General features: G+C 38.1%; 1 protein-coding gene across 1 annotated transcript in view; it reads left to right on the top strand.

Moving 5' to 3' along the window:
* Positions 1-18,498, top strand: part of ENPP1 (ectonucleotide pyrophosphatase/phosphodiesterase 1) — a 50,518-nt gene that overhangs the window by 12,366 nt on the left and 19,654 nt on the right. Inside the window, exons 2-10 of the mRNA XM_005518351.3 lie at positions 1,614-1,686; positions 3,077-3,193; positions 6,091-6,216; positions 6,389-6,449; positions 11,182-11,279; positions 14,828-14,907; positions 16,187-16,306; positions 17,428-17,537; positions 18,279-18,344. Coding sequence (XP_005518408.2) covers positions 1,614-1,686; positions 3,077-3,193; positions 6,091-6,216; positions 6,389-6,449; positions 11,182-11,279; positions 14,828-14,907; positions 16,187-16,306; positions 17,428-17,537; positions 18,279-18,344 — 851 coding nt within the window. The remainder of the gene's footprint in view (positions 1-1,613; positions 1,687-3,076; positions 3,194-6,090; positions 6,217-6,388; positions 6,450-11,181; positions 11,280-14,827; positions 14,908-16,186; positions 16,307-17,427; positions 17,538-18,278; positions 18,345-18,498) is intronic.

Below are 18,498 nucleotides of genomic sequence, written 5' to 3'. Positions count from 1 at the left end.
GTTTTTTCATATCCAGGTGAATGCTAGATTTTTTTCCCCCTTCAGTATTTTATTATTTTCCTTCTTTCCTTGTCAATTCAAAGATTGAAATTGAACTGAAAAAGTACTTATTTCTTTGCTGTGTGTGATGTTGAGTAAGATTCCAGTGACTTGCTGGGTTTAGAATTCTAAGCCACAGCTTCATCAGGTCCAGTCTATTGTTCAATTTTTAAGTGAATGGTATATAAATGTCGTGGTTTAAAACCAGTAATATTTTTTATATTGATTAATTTGGTTTTTGATAATTTTTAGTTCAAAAATTCAGAGTAATAGCTGAATTCTAACGCTACATATTCCAGAAACTGTTTTCTTACTGTCTTTATCAACTGCTTAGTGAACAAAATTGTATAGTAAACTAGAGTTGTTGAAAACAACACAAATAGTTTTTGATTACTGAAGTGCTCAGAGTATTTAAAAATAATAAAATTGAGAAATAATTAGGTGCATTTTAAAATGGAAGGAATTTTTGTCACATCACAGTATGATTCAGGCATCCTACTCAAGGCTGACTCAGCAGATTTTGCTGATGGAAAAGAAGAAAAAAGGGACAGAATTGTGTAGCCATATATGTGAAGTCATTGAAGTATTTCTTCAATGTGATTTTTCCACAGAAAACAGTGACTGGAAAGGTGGTATGTACACATTTTCCCTACTCAGAGCTCCTAAAATTGTTTTGTATGAGAAAGTCTGCATTGTTGCAATATCTTCTGTTTCTGGACTTCTGGCAAAGTACTTTATTACATTCTACACTTAAATAGAGTAGCTGTTGTAACTGCATTGTTGGCTTTTCTTTAATTACTGTATAAACGCTGATAGTATGTCTACTTTTCTAAAGAGTTTATGGAATAAATCCAATACCTAATGAGGTTAAAAGAAATCTGCCTCTGCATTTGAGTAGCCATTAAATCCTGCTATAACATGCTGGACAAGGATAATACAGTGGTTGTTCAATAACTTCAGTGCATCCAGAATCCAAAATGAACACAGCCATAGTTTCTGGTCAGTGCAAGACACCGTGGTCAGTGTTAATGTGACATCCCACAGTTGCTTACCATGGTGTGGACCCAGATCTAGTATGAACTGGATACTTGGACGTGGGAAAAGGTTTTCCTGCCTAAGAAAATTATAGGTATCACTTAAGGGCTATGCCTTCTGTTTGTAGTCTGTGGTTAATGGCAAAACTTCACCTTCTTAGAACAACATACAAAGAAGGAAGGAGTGCAGTAAAGTTTTCTATGAGATGTGTAAGAAATAGAAATACATCATCATGAATGAATGATGTAAAAGAAATCAGGAAAGACATGATGATATATGTCTATGCTAAAGGTCTTGGGAAGAAATGAGATATATATATAGGCCTGTTTGTGACAAGCATGTTCATACACTGCTAATTAATTTCAAGCAACATAATTACTTGTGGAAGTGAAAGCTGCTGGTGAAAACAGTGAAATCTGCCTCCAAATCAGCATGTTTATGAATTTCAGTACAATTGTATAGCATTCCAGAGAAAATCAGTGATTTTAAAACCATTCAGTGTAATTTAATATTACTTTCTTTTCCTTCCTGTCCCACAGGTCCTTTGTGTCTGCATGTTAACAACAATCCTAGGATGTATTTTTGGCCTGAAGCCTAGCTGTTCAAAAGATGGTAAATAATATGTCTTTTATTTAGTAATATTGCTAAACAATTCCTTTTTTCTTTCCTTTTTGTGAATTAATTTTTGCATTATCAGAATGCCACCCTTCTTGCTGTAGGAGGAGGATTGCATGCATTGCTTGAAGCAATATCAGTAAGAGGGGAACAAAAATACCAGAAAATAAACCTCAGGTGTACTCAATGATATTGTGTACTCACTTGAGAGGTAAAGTGATCCTGGTACTCAGTGTCTGATCTGGCAGCTTCCATGTATCCCAGCTGTCACTGTGGTGATGTCACATGGCTGGCTTTTTTCAGTTCACCATTAAAAAAAACAAAATGAAACAACAAGGCACAACAGCTTCTATTTCACGTTGTCCTGGAACATTTGTTTTTCATCTTTTCCAGTCAATTATGGAGGGGAAAAAAAAAAGAAGTTATTTTTTTGCTGGTTAGAATTGTAGCTTGAAAACATTCCTGGTGGAATTCCTCTGTCTGTTTTCTGTCCTGAAAAATGTGGTTTTTTCAATGGTGACATTTCTTCAGGTAGAAGGTCACAAAAGATTTTTATTTTTTTAAAGAAATTAGGTTTCACTTTGGGAACAGCTATGAAGAATAATTTCAAATCTGAACATAAAATTACTTTTACTGAAGTTCAGTTTATAAAATTTCTGTTACAATATATATATAGGTTTCTTCTCATTTTATTACAGCTCTGCAATATTGGTTCATTAATATCTCATTTTCCTAATATCACACACCTCAAGATTCTTCAGAAGAGGAGCCAGATGGAGGATTTCCCCTCACTCCCTTCTGGTGATTGCTCAGGATTAGACAGCATAACCAAATTATTAAGTTTTGTTAATCATTCACATCACCGGTTTCTGGTTGGGTGGTTTTTTTTGAATGATTATTCCCCTGCCCGCAGCAACCCCAATGCAGTGGAAGAATGCTATGTCTTTTTTTCATATTTAAACTGAACCAAAAATAAACCAGTGAGCAGTATACTCAAGTTTGTATCTCTGGTGTCTGCTTTGGAAGAGCCCTCCTCATGTGTTGAAATCTTACATATTCTGAGTGACGGTACTCACATCTTCCTGTGACACAGAAAAGCAAGGAGAGTCACAACTAGCTTTTATTTCATTGGTTTCTGCCAAAACTGAAACACCATGTTCCTGCTGAAAGAGAACTGAACCCTTTGTTCAAAATGATGAAAAAATACTTTTATTCAGTAAGAGGAATCATTTGATTGGATCAAGACCTTCCTTTGGCTGTCACTGTTTTTGCAGCCATCCTGTAAGCTATGGAACGACCACTGTCATTTTGCATGCTGACAGTGTTTCTTTTGCATGCTGACTCTTTGGGCTCAGCCACTGACATCTAACACTATCCAATATTACAGTGAAAACCTGCAAAGGTCGTTGTTTTGAAAGGACCTTTGGAAGCTGCCGTTGTGATAAAGATTGTGTCAAGCTTGGAAACTGCTGCTTAGATTACCAGGAAACATGTATACAACCAGGTAAGGATGGAAAAAAGCTGAGGGAGCAATCTCTCCTGTTCTTTGACAAGGGACAGCTCAGCTATGTGAGTACTGCTGTGGTCAGGGCAGATTTCAGATGGGCTGTGAGTGCAAATTGGGGCTACCGAACAGCAGAGTGCTTCTCATGCCACTCGTCTCCCTCTTTTTGTGCTCTCTGTGTCACATTCCTGGATGGAGTTGCAGAGGTGACGGTGGTACTGGGGACTCCTGTGGAAACATCAGGGCTCTGGTACAGCTGCTGTTTGGCACAAACAAAGCTTGTAGTTCACCCAGCTGGACTACTTAGGAGCTGACATAGCCAGTAGGCTGGCTTTCCCATAGCTCTCCTGTGAGGAGAGAGGCAGCAACAGACTGTGCTGCTGCCCTCCGCCTTGGAAGGAGGAGGAACAATGGCAACTCGAGGTCTTAGCCAGCTTTTTTTGTTCGCTGGTGGTGAGACAACAGTGACCCACATTGTCCCTGGCATCAGGGATGACTCCTCCGTTCTTGGGCAAGCCTGGAATAGAAGTGCACCCTGCATATTGCATTTGTCTGTCATCGCCTGAGTGAAAAAGGGGAAGGACAGAGAGCTCTGTGAAAGCTGCCACCTCTCCTTTGCCAGCTGCTCAGGCCCTCAGCCTTGCTACTCCCCAGCCTGAGTGTGAAGCAAGGGTCATGAGCATGAACCAAGGCAGGATTACAAAACAGATTGCACTGGTGGAGGATTGCGAAATGAGAAGCAGCTGCCATGATTTGCCAGAAGGCAAAGGTCAAATAGACAAATGTGTGAAAAATACCTTGGAGAAATTTTACAGGGAAAGATTTTAGTGTGTGTAGAACACCAAGGGCAGCACTTGACTATTTTCTCTACTTTGTTTTTGCCTTTATGCTTCAAAAGCAGCATTCCTATCAGATAACTTTTTTTCTTCTTACTTCTCTTTACATACACTGGATTAATTTCTGGGTGAGACCACACTGATTTAAAATTCCAGTGTGGACTTTGAAAACCAAGGAATTAAACTGAGCTCAGATCCCTGCTTCAGCTGACTGCTATTAAAAGGTCAAGTTACACATATATAGTTGATATATCCAGGTATATAATCACATGGGTTTTACTCTGTTTTATTATATCACTCCCCCAGAGTATAAACATTCTTTGAAAACAAGCTGGAGAGGCTGCCTTAGCACTAGGAATGTGAATTAATTCGTTAGTGGTGTTTTTTGTTTTTTTTTTTTTAATTAGCCTTAACATCAGTGGAGAATCAAATTCCAATTTCCCAATAATATCATCTAACTAGAACCAAAATAGATTCTTCTCTCTCATAGAAGTAAAGATCGATTTGGTATTAGTGGAGTTACTGAAGTGTGGCAACCTGAAAGTGAGATTAACCTCCTGACAATGCTTTTAGGGATTTCTAATTGCTAGTCATGTATGAAAATCATTGAGTATCCTCTGCTCAAACATTTAGATTTGGCTTCCATATCTCTGTTAAGATCTTTACTTAAGTATTCACTCAGCTGGTAAATTCACTGTTTATCCTCACTGAATGTAAAGGATCTATTTGTGTTTATGACTGATAATAAACCATAGAATCACAGAATATGCTGAGTTGGAAGGGGTCCATCAGGATCATGCAGTCCAACTCCTGGCCCTGCACAGGACACCCCAGGAGTCACACCATGTGCCTGAGAGTGCTGTCCAAACACTCCTTGAACTCTGTCAGGCTTGGTGCTGTCACCACTGCCCTGGGGAGCCTGTTCCAGTGCCCAACCACCTTCCGGATGAAAAATCTTTTCTTAATACTGCTAAAGCTCACCTGACTCAGCTTTATGCTCTTTCCTTGAGCCCTGTCACTGGTCACCAGAGTGAAGAGATTGGTACTTGCCCCTCTGTTTCCTGTCATGAGAATGTTGAAGGCTATAATGGGGCTTTTCCTCAGTCTCCTCCAGGCTGAACAAACCAAGTGACCTCAGCTACTCCTCATTGGGTTTCCCCTCCAGACCCTTCACCATCCTCATGACCCTCCTTTGGACACTCTCTAATAGTTTAATGCCTTTCTTATATTGTGGTACTCAAAAGTGTCCCCAGCACTCGAGGTGAGGTTACCCCAGCTCAGAGCAGAGCAGGACAATCCCTTCCCTTGCCTGGCTCTGTTGCTGTGCCTGATGCCCCCCAGGGCAGGGTTGGCTGTCCTGGCTGCCAGGGCACTGCTGGCTTATATTCAACCAGGACACCCAGGTCTTCAAATGATAGAACTGGATAGTACTGGAACATGCCATTCAGAGAAATCAACATGGTTCTCTAATAGTCAGCAGTGGAGCTGAAGTCAGTAGGTCTTCCTGTGAGCTTGTGTACAGAGTCTTAAATAGTGGCAGTGATGCCTATGCCTAAGAGGTGCTGAAAGAGGATGGAGTGCCTGATGATGAAGTAAAAATGGTAAAATCCACTGTGACTCCAAACGTAAGTCAGGATAAATTACTGCTGCTCAGTGTTTTCTAGGCATTCCAAATTCAGACTCAATTTTTTTTCACTCTCTGGCGGAGCTTTTTTGGAAACTTCTTTATAGTATGAGCTTACCAGATTAAACCCACATAAATTGCTATATTTCAGGAGCTCTGTAAAATGTATTCTTTCTGATCTGTGATATTTATACCCATGTGCTGCATATTTGTATTCTGATGACTATGCTCTTGGATATTTAGTCATGGTGTTTCTATTTCCTGAAGTGTCAAAGTTTGTGATACTATGCATGTATGAGATAACTCATTATCTCTATTACACCTGAGGACTATTTCTTAGTGAGTAGATATTTGAGACTGAACATTTGCTTTATTTGCTCTGGACTTACAGCAGTATTAATCATTGTGCTGTCCTTCTCTCTCACCTGTTTTTTTAGCCCACATATGGACCTGTAATAAATTCAGGTGTGGAGAAAAGAGGCGACCAGAATATCGTTGTTCCTGTTCAGATGATTGTGTAGAAAATGAAGATTGCTGTGTCAATTATCAAGCTGTTTGTAAAGGTAAATATCATCAACAAATTACTACCATCTTACATATGTACCCATATTTGTATAAAAGGAGCAAGAACATAATATAACCTTAAAAGCATCTGGTAAAATTAAAAAAAAAAACTTGCATCTATCAGTAAGAATGTACTGTCTTAAAAAATAAATTGCACTCATTTGTTTCAAGGAGAGGCAAGCTGGGTTGAAGAAGAATGTGAGGACATTACTGAACCTCAGTGTCCGAAAGGGTGAGGAAATTGTACATTTGCATAGTTCTGCTCTTTGCTTGCATTTCATTTTTGAGATTGTTTTCCCTGCTGTGCCTTTCTGGGCCCTGCTTGCCTTTTACATGCACAGTGAAAGCAGCTGCCAGGCAGAGATGAACACCTGTTCAGCCAGCATTTGGTGGTGCTTACTAACAGATCAGGTTGCTCTAGCTCAGCACTTGCTTGCCTTGAAAGATACGTCTGTTCCTCAACCCTGCTGTGTCTCACAGCTCTGTGTGCCCTGGGCAACCCTGCCTAGTTTCCAGCCATCTTATTGACCTACATGTACTACAATACCCATCATTCCAAACATTTTGGGACCCATCCAGCAATCATAGACTCCTAAGATGGTCTCCTTCCCTTGCCTCTTTAAAAGACCTTTCCAATAGCGTGCATTTTCCAGCCTCAGAACTGCAAATTGTGGGCAGGTCTCTGTTCCAGCTCCACCAGCAGTGGGACAACGCTGTTTGTAAGCTGTCTGAATTACTTTCTTTAAAAGGTGTAAAGTGCCAGGGGATCCTTGTATTCTCTGGCTCAGCTCCACACTGGGCCTGCTCCTGCAAGTTATATGTACACTGTGTGAGGAATGACTCATGTGGTTTAGGGCATCAGCACCCAAGGTTGAATAGTACAGCAAATCTCACAGCCAGGAAAAAAAAATCTTGTATTACTTGAACTGTTTTTGCTGTGGGATCTTCTAACTAACTTTAAAGTTGACCATAAACTATGATTGTATGTGTAAACTATCAATAGAAGTGACTTAAATTCTTGATTGATTTATGTTCTAGTAGTAAATACTTGCTAGACACATTATGGGACAACTATATTCTTATCTGATGAGTATCAGAAAATACAGACCTTATTTTGACAAGATTTTATTTTGATTTGGAAATTACAGTGCAATGGGATATTTCTAGTAAAGTAAAACCATTTTATTTTGTTCTTATATCATTATTTTTTGACTTAAGATATTTAAATCATGCTATATTTATTCACTGGAGTTATAATACCGTCAAACAAAATACAATTCCTTTTGAAATCTTTCATACCAATTGAGTACCCTTTACTCTAATTCAGAGCACTAACGGATGCTGACATGTCAGAACCTTCATCAGGACAGAAACTGGAGCTTCTGTCCAGCTTGTAGTCCAAGTCCCCAGTAATTCCCTGTGTAGGAAGGTGATAGCCAGATGGCTCTTGAAGTTTTTTTTTGTCATTAACTTTTGTTCTGAATTCAGGAGCTATTTGGGACTTCGTGCTGGGGACTGAGTCTAGGATGCTGATTTCTCTAACACGAGGTTAGGAAGTGTTGCCCCCAAGAGGTTGGTAAACAAACAAAAGTCTTGATGCCCTAGGGCAACTCCAACAAGTTGGTTAACTTGTTTTTAGGGTTTTTTGTTTGTTTTTTTTCTGTCCAGCTCATGAAAGGGATACATAGTTACTCCTCAAAAATTGTTTTAATCCTGGTAAACCCCAAAATGTTGCAATAAAACCTAGCCCAGGAAAGCGTGATGTGTGGTCAAAGTTGAATCAGTGTTGACTTAAGGTTCATCTTGGACTATTAGCACACAAGCCTCTCCCAAAAGTAACAAGTCTGTAAACAATCCACTTCTTCCTATGCTGTGTGGTAGGTAGGAGTGCAAGTGAATTTAGTTGCAGTGCTCATTTTGAGACTTCAGGATATCAGTTCTGATTCTGTACATATTAATACAGCATATTTTGTGGGTTCAGATTGCTGGTTTTGTTCTGTTTTGGTTTTAGCTATTCGTGTGGTGGTTTTAGTTTTAGCTGAGTTTTAGCTGCACCTGTGGTGCAGAATAGACAAAAGATGACACAGCATTCAATGACAATCTGAGAAACCCCACTGATTTCAGTGAGACTGATCAACTGCTTAAAATTAAGTACACAACTAAGCCTTGCAAAACTGGGTTCTATGTTGTTTAATAGGGTTATAAAGTTAATAAGCTATAAGATCTCAGGAGTGATCTAGTCCTTCCCACTGTTCCAGGAGTGAGATAATACTCAGAAATTTCAAACCTACTTAAACAGTTTATCCTAGTACTTACACAGATGGCTTTTCTGATGATTTTTCGCCATCTTTTTGTCCTTGTGTCTGTATTCTGTATTTCAGGCCTGTTACTATTTGCTCAATCTTCATTGAGCTGTAAGAGCATCAGATTACTTTCCTCTTTACGGATCTGTCTTTTTAGCTGGATACTGCTCTTATGCCTCCTGTTGAGCCTTTCTGTACATTTAGTGGAAAAGAAAGTTGTTCTTCCTGTGCTTTTTGGCTGTATGTAGGCAGTAGTGTATGACTGTGTGTGGGATAGGAAGTTTTCTGTGTACTACATTAAGCTTTTCAAGGGCATTTTCTTTTCCTTCCTATTTTGTTTTCTTTCTCTTTCTTTTAATTATGGTCTAACCTGCCTGCACTGAGGGAGGTCAACTTGGCAATGTTGTCCATGGTTCTGGCCTCTTGATCATCCAGACTGGCGAACCTACTAGACCACAGCAAGCCAGTGTTGCCTGCATAATGTTTCCATAGAAGCTAGTTTATAGGAGGGGATAATTGCTACTGCATTTCCTCCAGTTTGGAGTCAGGATGTGACTCCAAAGAGCTGTGAAACATGCTTGTCTTACTGTTTGGACACAGCCAGCATGAATCACTAACAGAACCAAAACTTGAGCCTCCCAGGCTTGCTTGCTCATGACGGCCCCTTTGTGAAGCAGCAAGTGCAGTCTTGCCTACTGACAGGAAAAATACGTGGAAGTGGCTGATATACCTCAGAATGGAGCTTGGGTCAATTTGTCTGGGGATTTTACTGGAGCTGTTCCAAAGAGAGTGCAGTTTAACGTGGTCTGTCATGCTTTGCTTCGCTGAGCACCAGGGCAGATCGCTAAATCTATGGGTTTTGGCATGAGTAGAGTATACAAGAAGTGAAATGGGCAATCACCCTCGTTGTGGCAATGGCCCATTTTGCCAAGTTTAATTTTACACGTGCAAAGGGGTCAGTAGCTAGATTTGCAGACAACCAAAACATGTATTTAACAGTTGGTTTACTTGTAAATGCCAAACCAGAAACTGTTGCGTAAAGTCCCTTCCTAAGTGGTTGTTTTAAGTTTGGTGGGGTTTTTTGGTTTTGGTTTGGTTTTTCCTCCTTTTTTTTTAAAAAAAGTTAGACTTGTTGGTAAGTAATATTGAAAAACCTTTGCCTCAAAATAACATTTTATTGCCCACAACATTGCAGTGAAGATTTTTAGACCTCTGCATCAAAGTGAATCGATTTATTGAGAACGGGCATGGAGAAGGAAGGTATTTTCTTGCTCTAAACTTGTAGAGATCTGAATCCGTGGTGCAAAAAAATACTTGTTATATGGGCAAAGGTAGTGGATAAAGTTTCCTTACTCTATTCTTCCATACAGCTTTAGTTTTGACCTGAAAATCATTAATTTCTCGTTCCCACCAGTGTTGTATAAATTAAAAAGAAGGCTACAAGCATACATCTTAGACATCTAAAAGTTTTATTGTATCTGGGGTATAGGGTAGGCTCTATAATAATTCTGACTAATGAAATCATTTTGGCTGAACTGTTGTCCAAATTGTTGATTAAAACTTGGTTAAGATAGACATGTTTTGGTTGCCTGACTATTCCTTAGTTTAATATAGTCATGTTTGTTTGACTGACACACAACTTATGAATGTTTCCTTTGTAAATGACTCCTCAGATTTTTTTGTGGGGCGTATCACTAAAGAAATTGTCAACACTTTATAAATAGTATTTGTCTTCTATCCTCATTGTTTTGTGATGCAATGTTTTAAGTACTTACAGTTGGAGAGAAATTTTTTGAACAGGGCTGAAACTGGAAACGAGTCAACACTGGAAAACATAGGTCCTGTGGAGACTGGAAGGGGAGATTTTATTTTTGTTGGTTCCAGTGAAATTAGTTTCTGAATTTATCTGTCAAGTTCTTGGCAGAAATGGTGTTACAGCGTTTCCAGTTGCAGGGCCACATTTTTTGAGTTTGGATATTGGTAGTACTCCTGGAGCAGTAAGCAAATTCTTTTTGGTTGGATAATCTTTTCTAGGATGAAAGGAAAAGTATGTGTTTCAGTTGCTGGTTTAACACACCCTGTACAGTAGACTTACAGTCCTGTGCACTGTGTGTATGTATATATATATATATATATATGTGTGTGTGTGTGTATGATTTTTTTTTTCCATCTACATTACAGCTTGTTCAGAAGCAAAGTGAATAAAGGGAAGTTCAGCTTTGCATTGCCCTATTTCTTTCCCTGCTCTTAGCTTGGTGTGGGAGAACAGGGTTGGAGGGGCTGAGTGTTGCTTCAAAGGGACTGATTTCAAGATAAGAAGCACCAAACCCACCAAATGGATCACCTGAGCATCTTGGCTTGTTGTTCATCTCATTGGTGTGTTTGAAATCAGGCCTTGTCATGACTTTTCTGTGCATGCCCTACTGCAAACCTCAGCCTCTTTGGGCTCAGATTGCTCTGCCAGCCTCCAAGCAGAGGGACTGGACAGCTTGTTTGCTCACCACTGTGCCAGAAAAATTCCCTGCTGAGGAGGACTTCCTTGGCCTGGCTTATAGCCCCGTAATGAACATTCCCACTGTCTGGGGGAAACTTTCTTGAAATTAGTGATAGGAAACTGTTTCTCAGAGTCTGTCTTCTAATACTCAATTTCTGTTTGTTCAGGTTTACCAAGTCTCCAGTGTTACTATTTTCATTGGATGGCTTCAGAGCAGAATATTTGCAGACTTGGGGTGGACTTCTACCTGTTATTAGCAAATTACGTGAGTAGTTTCTTTGTCTAAGAAATATTATGACGTCTTACTTGAAAAATCCACAGATGCAGCTTTGCACACTCTTTAAAATCCTCACTCTTCTGCCATGAATATGGAAGTTGTTTCTCTAAAGAGCAGCCATGCACAAAGAATTTGAGGTGTTGGAGAGTGGAAGGGCAAGAAAGAGAGGGCTTGAGGAAAGGGACATTTTGATTTTTAGTGAAATCTTAAGTTATAACCCCTGTTATATTTAGGAGGTGGATTTTTTTTTGCTGTGAGGTTATTTTATTTCTTCAACATAGAAGTAGATTCTTTTTACTCTGTAATTCATATCATCCCATATTTGGTGGAATGGCTTTGGAAAATGCAAAGCAAGTTAGAAAGCATTTGATTATATTTGGAAAAAGAAGAGAAGGAAGAGACTAAGAAGAGATTATATAGAAGGGCTGGTAGAAATGTAATGAATCCAAGACAACCTTAATTTAACAAACATTTCCAGAAGAAATATCCTCAGCTTTTTTAGTGTCTTACTTGATTTGGTAGTGTCTAAATAATTTTAGTTACTTTTCCTGTTTCTGTTTTGGCTGTGGTCTGTAGAGAACTGATGGTATTTCTTGTCTGAAAAATATGCCAATCTTCTTGACATTCATAAATTGCTACCTGGGGTGCCTGGTTTCAGTTTGACTAAAAATAAATCAGTAAAAACACTTGCTTTTTTACACAGTGCTTTTTTGCAACTTGAAGTGTTCCAGAGGATAACAATTCGCAGATGTATTTGAGGTTTTGGGTTCTTTTTAGATTTGTTCCATGCTAGAATAAAATGAGACACTTGCAAAGTTTTCATTAGATGCAGTTATAAAAAATTTAAACTTCCCAGAAGATTTCTGGGACATTTCTAGGAGAATCTGGCTAGTACAAATTATTCTAGCTCTGCATGAGATACAAGGTAGAAGTGTCACAAAGCATCTGTAGGGCTTCCAGTCTGTGATATCCACTTACACATGTAATTTCTTCATTCTTTGATCTGGATAGACTACAGTGGGGCTTCTCTCATTGACTTCTGTAATTAACTTGTACTTCTCTTTGCACTGAACCCATGATAAATTCTGACCGCTAAGAAATAAAAATATCTTTGTATCTTCATCAAAATCATTTCACTTCTCCACAGCTATGAGGTTTTTGATGGTCAAAATGTATCTTTTTAAAAGTTTCTAATACCAGACTGCCTAATAATACATGTTTTACATCCAACAAAATGCGTTAATTCTTCATTATGTTTATGGTTCTAAAGTACTCTGGATAATTTTTTTGGCAATATGCTAAAAGCTTTTGCTGTATAATGTGCTATGGGATCTTCTGTTTTCTTCTTTCTTCCCTCCTAGTAAAAAATTGGTGAAATGCACAGATAAAGCAAATTTTCTTTAGTAAGAGAAAAATATTATCATTAATGAAAATTGGTGTCACTGAGGTGTATATCCCATAACACTCTGAGGGCCTGTGGCTTCAAATCTCTGTGCTTTATGTTCCATGTGTCCAAAAATAGTGGAAGCAGTCATATTGGAAAAAAATAAACTTCTATATAAGTGAGTGAATACTCCTGCAGGATTTTACTATTCAGAAGAGGGTAATGAAATCTGTTCCTCTGTGTAGACAGGTAACAACAGTGGATAAATTGCTTGACTATTGCTGACATTTTTTATTAAATAATTTCAGAGTTCATAGCTGCCCATTTATAGGACTACTAAATTTTCAAGATGAGACAGTTTAAGAATGACAGTATTTACAAAGCAATGAACAACTACTCACATTCAGTAACTTATTGAATTGCCTGGTTCTGTGTTAAATTAGGGCCATGCTAAATGCCTGGATTTTTCTTTAAAGCATTTGATGACAAGTGCAGAATTCCAATAGATAAAAATGCTGCCTTTATTTGGTCCTGGTAATTCAGCCATGCTTACAGGGATATTCTGGTGTCTCCTTGGAGAGATCTGTCAGAGTAGATGTTGTAAGACTATTATAATTTCACTTTTACCAAGTTTTGTTATACATTTGCTCTCCCTGCTATTTGAAAGATGGACAATTCAGCACGGAGCTGAGGGATTTTAATGAACCCAGGCATAGTCTTGCTGTGTGCATGTGGTGTTCAGAAAAGACGTTTTTATATACAATTATGCTGTAATATTTTAAGTTTTAGCTAAATTGTCCTTTTGTCTTAAATAATCTTTAAATCATCTTTAGCTAAGGCAATGAGCCAAAAAGATAACTCTTATGGAAAGTCCTAGCAAAACTCCCCCAGGATTTTTGGTAAAACTTTTAAAGTGTGTTTTTCTATTTAAAAAGGAAAGCAAAACAGCAACAAAAAAAACCCAAAACCCAACCCTCCCAGCCACCCACACCAAAACGCTAAGATTTTGAAAACAATCTCAACAACAGATTTGGAAGTAGTAGAAATGTGCTAGGTGTTTACCAGTAATAAAAAAGATACAAGTGATTTTACAGAACACAAGTGTGGGAGGGCATGCCTGTGTGACTTGAGAGGATTTATTTTTCTGGCCTGGCTTCTTTTATCTTGATTGAAATAATCAAATTGATTATTTCAACTGAAATCAAATTGAAGCCCCAATCCCATGAGTTCAAAATGCCTTGATGCAACGCTTCCTATGTTATGAAGCCTTTAATTTCTATTCTATTTATATTGTATATAATTACCTAGAGTCATAGTGAAGATGACCCAGTGATGTTCTTCCTATAGGGTCATTAATTTTGGTTCTTCAGAATCTGTTGAAGCAGTTTTTGTATTTTTTAAGTTTTCATGAAGGCTTTTTCTTTTTTTTTTTAATTTCTGAAAATTGGTGCCCACACGTTTGCTGGTGGAAATTTAGATTCCTTAAATAAGGGGGCCTTGCTTAAATTTTGGCCTTGCTAATGCTTCTTCATACTAGCAAATTCTGTAAACTAATCTCCCTAAAGCCATATGATTTGTTTACTGAGATAAAGAAAACTTTGACATTCATCCTAGAATAAGAGCTTATTTTTATATTTTAAAAGCCCCACAAACAAGGAATGAAGACTGCAAAATAAGCAGTGATTTGACAGATGACTTAGAGAGCCAGGCACTACTGTGTCAGCGGCCACTTCACCTGTGAGAGCACCCAGGGTTAAGTGTCTGCTTGGTCTCAAGTTGCAGACAGCGCTTTTTGCATACCAGGGCAACTTTGGAGGGTGTGATTTCTTTCATTTCTCATTCTTATCTGTACATTTCTTTCACAAAGGCTGTAGGTTTTGCTCACGTAACCATTGCAGTCAGCCATTAGGCATATAAAAAATTTGTGTTAATAGACATTTAGCTTGTAAATGAATATAGGAAGAAAACTTATTACTTAAGTCCACAATTTTAAAGAGTGAAACCTTTCTTGAAAATAAATTCTGGCTCCTTTTTATTTATTTGTTTGTTTGTTTATTTATTTATTTATTAAATAGTTATACATCTTTATGAGAGAAACTTGCAAGATTTTTATTTCAGTAATTTTGCTGACTTTCTTTGTTACTTTCCCTAGGGAAATGTGGAACATACACTTCCAGTATGCGACCAGTGTATCCTTCAAAAACTTTTCCCAACCATTACTCCATTGTTACAGTAAGAATTCTTGTATATTATATGTTTCCACTACTGTTCATTATCAGGTTTTCTCCAAGGGAATAGTATATTTTGATGCATTATTAAAATAATTTGATTTCCCTTCAGAATAGGAAAAAATATGTGTTATATTTATGTATTTTTAGGTTAACAGCTATTATATAACACTACAGCTAAGTGTCCAGATCTAATGTAAGTAAATCCAATTCTTCCAAGAGTAGCTGTGAAAAATCCCATATAGCCAAAAGTTCACATCACTTTACAACTCCTCATTTATGTAAATATTTCCACTAAATTGCAGTTTCCTCTCTTGGAGTAGGAGCAGCCTGACTGCTTTAAGTTGCCAACTTTATTCCACTTCATTAAGGTAGCCTGTCATGATGAAAAGAAGGGTATAAATGAGGGAAAAGATTTTAGCATCATGCTGGTATTGGCTCTGTGTGATGGACCGTACCCAAACCTGCACGGAAATGCCACAAAGCTGATCTTGTAAATTTACCATCTCTTGCATATAGGAGGAAAAAGAAAAATCAAGGTTTTCAACACAAATGCAGGGTTGGAATCCAGGACATCCTTTTTAGTTTCATGGTGCCACAACTAAGATTCAATCAAATACTAGGATCTGCACTTTCTTCCCAGTTTTTCAAGACCTTTGGTGGGAGTGAAAGTTCAGGAATGAGATGCTTAATTGTGTAATTCTCACAAATCTCCATGACTGAATATGCAACTAAGAAACATTAATCATGCCCAGCAGCCATGTGAGTTGTAAAGTAGAGAGCTTTATTGCAACCCCTCATTCTTGTGAAAAGTAACAAGGTCCTAATGGTGGTAGTGGCTTATCCATTATAAATGTAAAAAGAGCTAGTCTGGTTAAAGACAGGGCACAAAGTCTGCTAAAACTACCCGACACCTGGTGCCTGCACTTATTTGACTGCTTATGTAATGGTTTTCTACAGCTAGAGCTTTTGCTCATGTGATGGAGGTAATTAGTGTAGGTAATTGTTTTGTCTTTGAAACTGAAACAGTGTCCTTCAGTTTGATCCCAAAGAACTGTGCCAAATTTTTTTAAATCTCACTGAGAAGCAAATAAGGGTTGGAAGGTAGGGCTTGGAAGCAATGAGAGATGATGGTGCTAAATTTGGGTCCTGAGCTGCTGGTGGAGTAGAAGTCACCAGTAGAGTGACTATTCAATAGATATATTTGTCTAAAGGACATGTTTGAGTAGCTGGAAGGTTCTTTTTGTTTAGAGCACTGCAACAAGGTAAACTCTCAATTACAGGGGCTGTATCCTGAATCTCATGGTATAATTGATAACAAGATGTACGACCCCAAAAGAAATGCATCCTTCACACTTAAAAGTGAGGAGAAGTTTAATCCACAGTGGTACCAAGGCCAGCCTGTAAGTATAAATGCCATTCTGAGAACGTACATCACTCTGTTATGTTACTTAATATTGCTTGGATGCACAGTGATGTTGAAAGAGTACAGAGGGTAATTCTAAGTCAGCCAAGAAGTGTTACTCAGCACCACTAGGAATTGCAGTACTAGAGCTGCAAAATAACAAATGAAACAAAATGTAACAGGTTTTGTTGAATTTAAACAGAACGTTCCCTAAGGAGAATGCTGGATTAAAATAGCTAATATAGCAAGCAGATTTTGGTCTGTTTTTAACATGAGTGGGCTTGCAGTTAACTCTGGTGAAGAAATCAACAGACCAGTAAGTTTGAATAATAAACAGTAATAAAGGTTTCTGTTCTGCTTAAATTACTTGTAAGTCTAAAGATGTGGTTTTAAAAGAAATTGTCTCAGCTCAGTTATACACCTATGGCAAAACTAATGAGATTGCCATGAAAATGAAGTGGCATGGAAGAGTTTGAGTGAGCACTAGCCTGAAGAGTAGCAAGAGATCAGATGTAACTATTTTGTATGTGTGAAAGACTGTTTTTTTTTTTGTTTTTGTTGTTTTGTGTCGTTATGTTTGTTTTGTCTTGTTTGGTTGTTTGTTTTTTTTTCCTTGAGGAAAGATTGCACAGGTGTAGAATTTGCAGGCCATTGAGAATAGAGTGATGTATGAGTTAGGCAGGAAATGTGTAGAAGGCATAAATCTGTAAACCAGAGAGCAGCAGTAAAATCAAAAGGACTGACAAAAATGCTGTTTCCATATGCCAAGATTGTGTGGCACATAGATCCTTGGAATATTCCTACCCCTTCTTGTGGCACTGTTTGAGACATTTCCCCTTCTTGGGGGGGATTGCATTTCTACTAATGGTTCCTACCTCAATCCTGGCTCTCCGTGGCATTGCAGCAGCAGGGATGCGAGTGTTTGCCGTAAGGAATCGGCCTACAAGGTGTATCTGGGCTGCAGAAAGCCATGGCAGCCAGACTGACTGGAGTGCTCCGTGACACTGTTAGTTTTGGATCTTGCTGAGGGGTGCAGGGTTGGTAATGGTGGCCGTGGGCCTGGCAGTCTCTCAGCTGGTTCGGTGACGGGCGCTAACGATGGGAAATGTTCTCCGGCAGATTTGGCTCACAGCCATGTACCAAGGGCTGAAAGCAGGGACCTTCTTCTGGCCTGGGTCTGATGTAGCAGTGAATGGAACCTTTCCAAACCTGTATGAAATATACAATCGGTATGTAAACACCTTTGTCTCAGAGGAATACTTTACATTAATGATTGCAGTGGGACAGGTGCCAGAGAGAACATAATTTTTTTCCCTACTTTTCTAAATAATTTTGTACCATAGGGAAAAAAGGCTAAGATCCAATTAATTTTGTTTCAGTATGATGTTTAATTATCTTTTCATTTCTCAAGAAATGTTTTAATGGTAAGATGTGTAAAAATAAGCTTTAAGCATAACCAGCTTTGAAGCTCTAGTGCTTTACTCTTTCTGTTTATAAAAACCTTTTCTGGCTGGTGTAGAATATTTCAATACAAACTTCTTCTGTAGTGAATGGACAAGGCTTTGATGTGACATTTTCCATGAAAATTGGTTTTACTGTGGACTGTGGTAAGCTGTTCCAATTTAAAATTATTTTCATTACAGATTTTGAAAATGTTAAGGCACTCATATTTAAGTCAGTGATTGCTTCTTCACTGGAATTAAACATTTTCTGCTTAATGAACATGTTTATCACAATTTATCTAATAATCTCAAATCTTGCCTAAGAAAGGTTTCTCATTTCTATCTTAGGATCATTTTCTCTTCTTACACCTTTCATACAGGATGGAATTTTTGATTCAAATTTGATACAAATTTGTATCCTGAAAAAAAGCCTGTAATGATTTTTTGGTTTTTTTTTCTGCTAAAGTACAGTGTTGGTAATGTATGGCTAAAAGATTTAGCTCTTGATATTGTATTATTTTGATGCAGCTCAATCCCCTTTGAAGAAAGAGTGGTGAGTGTCCTTCGCTGGCTGCAGCTACCTGAAGATGAAAGGTAGGTCTACATTTGTGAGTGTGAGTTCCTGATTGACTGGTATTGCAATGAGTTACTTTGTAAACACAATTTCTGTATTAAACAATACATTATGATTTATTCTATCAATATTAAAATATTATTCAGTGCAAACCTGTTTCTCTGACTGAAAACT

Source organism: Pseudopodoces humilis, chromosome 3 (assembly GCF_049639895.1).
Source record: "Pseudopodoces humilis isolate 2021_Gansu_Grassland_sample_001 chromosome 3, ASM4963989v1, whole genome shotgun sequence".
In the NCBI taxonomy this organism is placed as follows: domain Eukaryota; kingdom Metazoa; phylum Chordata; class Aves; order Passeriformes; family Paridae; genus Pseudopodoces; species Pseudopodoces humilis.
This window is presented reverse-complemented; position numbering and strand designations above follow the sequence as displayed.